The 8,605-nt window shown below is 37.1% G+C and overlaps 1 protein-coding gene across 1 annotated transcript in view; it reads left to right on the forward strand.

Moving 5' to 3' along the window:
- Positions 1–7,220, forward strand: part of LOC144974807 (fatty acid synthase-like) — a 59,238-nt gene extending 52,018 nt beyond the window's left edge. The window contains exons 30-32 of the mRNA XM_078918096.1: positions 1,633–1,863; positions 4,162–4,326; positions 6,797–7,220. Of these exons, the coding sequence (XP_078774222.1) occupies positions 1,633–1,863; positions 4,162–4,326; positions 6,797–6,801 (401 nt within the window). The 3' untranslated portion in view covers positions 6,802–7,220. The remainder of the gene's footprint in view (positions 1–1,632; positions 1,864–4,161; positions 4,327–6,796) is intronic.
- Positions 7,221–8,605: the final 1,385 nt, after the last annotated feature.

Consider the following 8,605-nt stretch of genomic DNA (forward strand, 5'->3'; position numbering starts at 1 on the left):
TTCAAATTCTTAAAGTAGACTATAAAGGCACGAAAAACACAGTCGAAAATTGTACAGGTAGTAAGAAAAGTGTGAAAAACGGGAAGCTATTTTGCCCATTTTCTCAATATGTCATTTTTCTAAGGGTATGGGATACTGTGTCAAACGTTTCTCAGAATCTATTCAATGAAATTGTCTGAAATTTTTCACAGTTATCACAGAGATAATGTATTGTGTCACCATAGAGAGATTTCTTTGATAAGATATGTGAATTTTGAATTATAATCCTAATTCTGAATTTTTAACATCAATTTTGTCATAACATTTTGATTCTCAACTTTATAATGTTCTAATAAAAATTTCATAAATAAAGCCGTAAAATCTCTCTATGGTGACACACTATGGTACAATGTTGACAAGAGGGAAGAATATGGAGGTCATTCCTTCATTAGTTTTTGTGGAACGTTTGCCACGAGATTGTTATATTTTTTATGTCAGACCCCCAAATTAGGTCGCAAAATGGGTATCAACACAGATAATTAAAATTTTTCACCATAAATGTTGTTTTTTAACCTATAATGACGATATTGAATGATTAAAACCGCTGAAGATTGGTAATTAATTTTTTTTTAGAAAAGACCCAAACCGCCCCTTAAGTCAAACATTTCTTGATAGTGATGCTATATGCTAAATGCATGATCTTCGCGTGAATATTGTTTGACTTTGTGTGTGTGTGTGTGTGTGTGTGTGTGTGTGTGTGTGTGCGTTCATCTCTCTCTCTCTCTCACACGTAACTCACTAACTGGAATGGCACGTAGCGCTACAGGGAGAGCGATGACATCTTTCGTTTTCGTTCAAGTTCAACACAAACAATTCGCGAAAAATAATATCAACGGACCGCAAGGGAATGTCCAGTTGGTTCGAGATTTCCGTGTTGGCCCCGGAAAGTGTTCGAGATTTTCGTGTTGCCAATACTAGCAAAATAAAGGGATCAAAACGGGGAATTGTACCGAGTTTGAGATTTCCGTGTTTTCGAGATTTGCGTGTTCGAGATTTCCGTGCTCGAGTGTATACCATATATCCGTAGACAATGGGAAGATAATTTCTTTCCACCATGTGATATCATCAGTTTTCGTATGCCTCTCTCTATCTCTCTCTCTCTCTCTCTCTCTCTCTCTCTCTCTCTCTATATATCATATATATATATATATATATTATATATATATTATACTATATATATATCCTCTCTCTATCTATCTACTCTCTTTCTCTCTCCCTCTCTCTATCTATCTCTCTCTTTCTCTCTCCTCTATCATCTATCTATCTATCTATCTATCTATCTATCTCTCTCTCTCTCTCTCTCTCTCTCTCTCTATATATATATATATATATATATATATATATATATATATATATATATAAACTATCTATCTATATATCTATCTATTTATCTATCTATCTGTCTAACTATCTATCTATCTTTTGGCGATTCAACTGCGTATTGAAACCTTGCTGCTGTGCTTCTTTGAGATTACTGACATTCAATTACAAAACATTTTTTTTCATTTTATTTAGTAAATTTTGCTTTTTACTTCTCTTAAACCGACCGAGGAGTTGAATTTATTGATGTAGCATTTCAACGGTTGTTCACAGGTAAGGTAATTGAGCTTGGATCAATGGACGATGTCAGTGTCTGCGGAAACAAAGCGCCTACTGTTGATAACACACATCCTCAAAATATGTCCAGCATTGTCAAAAATCTGGACGAACTCTTGGTATGTTCTTATGCTGTGACGTCATGCTTTCAACAGCCGGTAGAACGACAAGACAATGAGCAAAGGCTTGAGGGGACCCCAGTACAGCTGGCGATAGCAATGGAGTTAGGTAAGACAATTTCGTCATCATGTCTGTTATTTTACTCTAAAAACATCTGTTTCAAATATCGATCGATTAGATGTTTCATGGTCTATAAAAAAGTTTTAAACCTGAGACTTCCTTGAAGCCTTCCTTGGAGTTTATTGACAGTTTGTTCGAGAAGCCAAAAGCGGTACTAGAATCCGAGTTAGCTGAAATCCGATGCTCACGGCGAGAGAGGGGGGGGGGTGATTTATTATCTAGATAAATTTCGCTCACACAGCTCCACCGAGCTGCATTGCGGAATGTGCTAGAATGCTAGAATCCAGTGCGTACCCTACCAGAGTTTTATTCTGACCCATCTGTTCAACCAGTAACTGTTATCGAATAGTTGAATCTTTAAGATAAAGTGAAAAAGAGCTGAAGACTTGAGATATTGCCTTTTCAAAAGTTTTCCCTATACGTTTAACGCAGTATCGATAGTGTGCGCTTGGCTAAGAAACTCACAACATTGCCATCCGGAGTTATAACGGACCAACACACAAAACTATGTGTAATCTTGTTCGTTTATAGTCTGGTCAAAACAGTTTAGTGATACTCCTAAACGTGGATAGCAAAAACAATAACAAAGGCCTGTGTTACGTCATCTTCATTCTATCTATAGGCAGTGATGAACTACACTATTAATTATACCTCTTCGCTCTGAACAACGACTAGTAACAAACTTGCACAAAAGAATGGGGCCATGTGGCGCGGGTCATAGATTTAAAAGATATTTACAAAAGAATGCTAAATGATCGCTCTCTGTTTTTCCAGCTTCTGATCGATGACGAATGAATAACATTATTGGCAGACCTTTACTGAACACGATGAAAAAGTCTACAATGATAAATCTATGCCGCATAACATGGTCACATTATTGGTTAATACAAATTTCTTAACACAACAATTCAGATAGATCGATAAGTAAATAAACTTGACATTTTTTATAGAATTGTTCCATGGATTTATCGTGCTCGTTATATGTTTACAAGACTTCATCTATTTCGGAAATCATTCCTTTTTTTGTGATCAAATGTCCATGTGTGACCCATCGTATTATGCCGGTAAGAAAAGAACAAGATACTAAATGGCCAATTAAAAATCAAAATGACAGGAAACATGAAATTTTAGATGTCATTCGAAGAAACCCAAAACCTCACTTTTTGTCCTCAATAAAACACATAAATTTAAACCTGGTCTGATTTTTTTTCCTATAAATTCAAAATTCTGCATCTAAACTTTCTCGACCTAATACCATTTAAGGACGGTGGGTCTTATCATATTAGGAATCCTTAATGCACAAACACTCCTATAATATCTGTCACTGGTATAGTTGAATCTCTAAGATCTGGTAAAAACGATTTAATTGAGCTTTTATATAGCGCAATATCCACTAAAAGTGCTCAAAGCGTTTTACAAATGGTCCCTGACCAACAGCAACACGTTACATGTAAAACGAGACATGACGCCTGTCAGGCGATATTATAATTTTTCCGGACAGAGACAACGCTGTTAGCGGCCAGGTGCTCATTTTACACCTGAGTACGGTGAGAGAATGTGAGTAAAGAGCCTTTCCAAGGGCTCAACTATGAGCCGAGCGAGGCTCGAACTAAGGACCTTCCGATCCGAAAACGAGTGTCATACCACTGGACCATATAGCCGCAGAAAAAAGACTTGAGATACTCATTCACAGGTACTCATTCACATCTGAGTTGGGTGGAGTACTATACTCTATGTGTATAGTGCTTTATCCAAGGGCACATCATCAGGGCCAGTGATTTTTTTTTCTGATCAATGTCACCTATCCAGTCACTGACCGCGGTCAGTATTTCCTGAATGTGATGCGATACGAAACACCATATGCTGAGCCACCGACTCTTTGAACGGAGGCGTTTGGATTGCACGGACGTGTCTGTATAGAGACACAAAGATTTTCATTTGAATTATTGATACCAACAAAGGTTCCCATAGCTTGTTTAGTAGAGAGTACTCACACGCCTTACAATCAAAGGGACCAAAATTTGATATCTATTCGTGGTGTCGCAGTCAAAAAATTTTCTTCCCTTCGTGTATCATCGGTTATTGAGAAGCGGAGTCTCTTAGATCTGGCAGAAAGTATTTTTCAAAAGACTAGCGTCCTATTCAAAGGGTAACAACCAATTGCTTTGTCGGTTTAAGCTGTAGAAGCCGACAGGAACTCCGGCTCAATGAGCTTAACGGCGTAAAGAGCGTTATATCGTTTTCTATAAATTAACGCCAGCATATCACAATTGTCTGTTGAAACAGGAGTTCCGGACTTTTCCAACCACGATCAAAGCGCCACGTTGATGGATCTGGGCATGGATTCCATTGTAGGAACCCAGGCAGTCACCATGCTGGCGAACAAATTCAGGATCACTATCGACGCCAAGGCACTCACGGCACTGACGTTGGAGCAACTTGCACAGTTAGGTGAGTTGTGATGAAAATGGACATGGAACGGAGATAACTTCATTTTGTCTTGTAATTTTGTCGACTTTTTACAACGAGGAGGAGAGGAGATGTGAGAGAGGGGAAATGAGGAGGAAGAGTTGGAGGAGGAGAGGAGTGCGATGAGTGGGAGAAAGGAAGATGAGGAGAAGGGAAAGAGAATGAGATAGGAGAAGAAGTAGAAGAAGTAGACGAAATAAAAGAGGAAGAAGAAAAAGAGAATGAGGAGGAAGTGTTGGTGTATAAAAGAAAGACGTGGAGGAGAATGATTCAAAGAAGGAGAAAAGGAGGTAGGCGAAAGAAGGAGGGGAAAAGCAGAGGAGTAAATGGTGGCCGGGGTGGGGGTGGTGGAGAAAATGAAGTCGGGAAGAAAAAGGAAAATAGGACGAAAATAATGAAGGGGAGATTGAACGCAGGGAGATGCAGAGATATAAAGATCATGGAAGGAAGAAGAAAATGTTCAATTTTACTAAAACGGAATTCTTTTAACTATCCCCTCTATGCAATATTGATGATGATAATGATGATGATAATAATAATAATAATAATAATAATAATAATAATAATAATAATAATAATAATAATAATAATAATAATAATAATAATAATAATAATAATAATAACATGGCATTTATATCGCGCATTTTCATCAATTTGTGATGCTCTATGCATGTTACAAATAAATATTTTAAAAGTGACATTTATTAAACCTATACCACCAATGATACCAATAGCAGCAGTGTATGTGATATAATATCAATATCATGAAAATGCTACGGTAAAAAGATACTGCTTTAACAAAGATTTATAACTATCAATAGATTTTGCTTCTGTTATCCTTCTGGGCAGGTCATTCCACACAAGGGGCAGTGTGGGTAAAGGAACGGCGGCCATAAAATTTATAATTATAATTATTTCTAAGAGTGTAGTCAGGATTGATTTGGTAGCTCGGTCTACTGTTTGATTTAGATCAGGTGGAAAGTACGCTTAGAAAGTCCTCTCATGTATTAATGAATGAATATGACTGCGCTGTCTCTATGGACGCTTGCCGTGAACACTGTGTGTGTGTGTGTGTGTGTGTGTGTGTGTGTGTTACTTCGAGTGTGTCAGTCTATTCCTAGTATCTAGTTAGTAATTTGTTTCCATAAATCTCTGTCTAGTCCAAGTATTCTTAGCTTTTGAAGTTCATTATGTGTGTTAAGGTGCTGAGGCAATTAGATGTTCCCTTGTGTTGTTGAAAGCAGTTCTTCGGTTGTTGTTTCTAAATATATTTGATATTTTTTTAGATCTTGATTAAATGTTGGAAGTGAAGTTCGTGTACGCCCTCTGTATTTATTGGCTCCCTATTAAAAGTAATCATCCATCGAGTTTTGCGCTGGAATATTTTCATCTCGTCGGAACACTAATCCGAATAGTTTCCATCATCTCTTTGCTGCTTTATCCGCGTACTGACAGATTGTACTCATATACATCCTCATTACTGATTTTGTCTGGCAAATGTACCCCAATAACTCGTCTCAATTGTTTGCGATGAAGTGAGTCCAGGGTGTCCAAATTATTTTTGTAAGACCCCACGTACCACAATTGCACATAAGGATTGGCAGCGCTACCGCTTCGTAATAAAGGCGTATTCTTTTATTGTCATTAATGATGTTCGTCCTGTTCCAAACGTTGTATAGTTCTCTGAATGCAGTTTGAGCTGGCATTTTCTCCGTTTAATGTCTTCATTGTCATTAATCAAGTTTCCGAGTTTTCTTTCTCTTTTCCATTCCACTTGTTTCTTGTTAACCATTGTGATTTCTGTTTTGAATTCGTTGACGTTGAGATTCCAATGTCGCAGATTATTTGATATTGTTGGTATGTGCTGCTTCGCCCGGTCTGCTGTATCAAATATTATGATATCAACATTGAATGCGTAGATCAGTTCGCGGGTAAGAATTTGAGGAATCCTGGGGGGGGGGGGGGGGGGGGGGGGGGGGGGGTCTTCCAAATATACCGAGAATTGAGCTCAGACTGTCTCCTTGTTTCCGCGCCAGATGTAAACGTAAGTTGTGTTTGCCAGCTGTGATCGTATTTGTCGGATATGATATTTTTTGATAAATGAGTTGTGTACCTTCAAAAGCTTTGTTCTACAGATCGTATCAAAGGCAGAGCTCGTGTCAATGCCCAATATAGCGAACTCTTCTTTGTATATATATATATATATATATATATATATATATATATATATATATATGTGTGTGTGTGTGTGTGTGTGTGTGTTTGTGTGTGTGTGTGTGTGTGCGTGTGCTTTCCACATGTGCAATGGACTCCAATCACGGAAGTCCGCCATGTCCATGTATTGCAAGCTCAGCTGTTTAACGTTCAGGAAGCCAGGATAAACGCCACGGCTTTCTGGATCGGAAAGACTACAACCATCATTGTGTAACATTGCCTAATTGCCTTTTTTCAGGATGAAACCAATCAATTGAACAGGCTCAAAGTATGACAAGATGATCAACAAAATGAAACATTTGCTTGTTGTACCTCGTAAGCGAGTCATCTACCCGAGAGATTCTAAATTGAGCTTCCTACTAACACAAGGAATGAAATATTATTTTGGGACATTGTACAAATTTGCTGCTTTCGTTCTGTGATGTCACCGATCACACATTAAATAGTTATATTAGAAAAATAGTATCTAGCCCGTTTTGTTTTGTTTTGTTTTTTAATCGGAAATAGCTTTGCGATTTATTATATATTACGTTGAAAGTCATTTTATCAACCCACACACGTGCCCATCAATCCGTGTGCTGAATGTCGAAATTTGAGTTACACCCTTTTTTAGAATTTATTTATTCATTAAGTTAAATTTTAAAAAGAAAGAAAGAAAGAAACATCTTGGCCTTTATCGTACTACTAAGACGTCGTTACGAGACAGACAATTGAAAGTCACAAAAATTATCAGTTTATTCGAGTTATAGAATCACTTTTTTGTTGCAATGACTTGTAAACAAAACAAAAATTATTTTAAAAAGCTAAAATGCCTTTCAATGGCCTCTCTCTCTCTCTCTCTCTCTCTCTCTCTCTCTCTCTCTCTCTCTCTCTCTCTCCCTCTCTCTCTCTCTTATATATATATATTTTTTAAAAGAACAATATATATATTTATATATATATATATATATATATATATATATATATATATATATATATTTGTTGTGTGTGTGTGTGTGTGTGTGTGTGTGTTCTTTTTTTTTTGTCGTCTTATGAGTTAGATGCTATTATTAGTCACGCATTTTCTCCTTTACATTTCAATTACTTGAATTGTTTGGCAATGCAACCATTTTGTTTCATAACTAAATAACAGACATACAAAGATTATTTGCTTCGCATTTCGGCGTTCACTTTTGTATTGGGATTGTGGAGATCTAGTTTTTATGTTGTATCAGAGGGGGGGGGGGGGGTTGATGGAGGAAACAATGATTGTGTTTAATCGCGAAATTGTAAACGCTTTAATGTCAATAAAATAAGATTTTTTTGGATTAAATGATGATTTGGATTTCTTATTTGCATTATTTTACTTTGCTTGCATGATTTTTGATTGTTTATTTTTGATTGTTTGGTTTTTGTTTTGTTTTGTTTTGTTTTATTTCTGTTTGACTTGGGCTTTGGGGCTTTTTTTGTTGTTTGTTTTTTGCTGTTTTTTTTTTTTTTTTTTTTTTTTTTTGTTATTGTTGTTTTGTTGTGGTGTGGGGTTTTTGTCTTTTTTTTAAGGGGGGGGGGGGGGATAGGGGCGTTTGATCTTTTTTGTTGCTTCGCTGTGATTATCTAAATAATCCAATGCATTACAACAAACGGTCACTATACATATAATTTACACTTTTTTGTGCCGGTAGGAAGTTGAATGACATTGTGTCATGCCCTGTAAAGAGTCATCGAGGACCACCTGGATGGAGCTTTTTCCATGGGCATAGATGCCCCTCCCCCCAAAAAAAAACACAAAAAAAAAACAAACAAAAAAAAATTAGTGGTGTCCCATCTCATAGCCTAGGGTTCATTTAGCACTGGTGTTCATCTCCCCTACTTCCGGGTTCCTTCCCCACTAGAGTACCTGTGGTTCCATGATCACTCCCCGGTGATGTCAACTTCCCAGTCCCAGATTCACTCTCCACTGGTGTCCTTATCCCAATGTTACAAGTTTACTCTTCTCACGTTTACTCCTCACTTGTGTATATATCCCATATTTACCCCATACTAATGTCCACACAACATAGTTCGGGTT

Source organism: Berghia stephanieae, chromosome 6 (assembly GCF_034508935.2).
Source record: "Berghia stephanieae isolate SIO BIC M18660-M18661 chromosome 6, UCSD_Bste_1.3, whole genome shotgun sequence".
Lineage (NCBI taxonomy): Eukaryota > Metazoa > Mollusca > Gastropoda > Nudibranchia > Aeolidiidae > Berghia > Berghia stephanieae.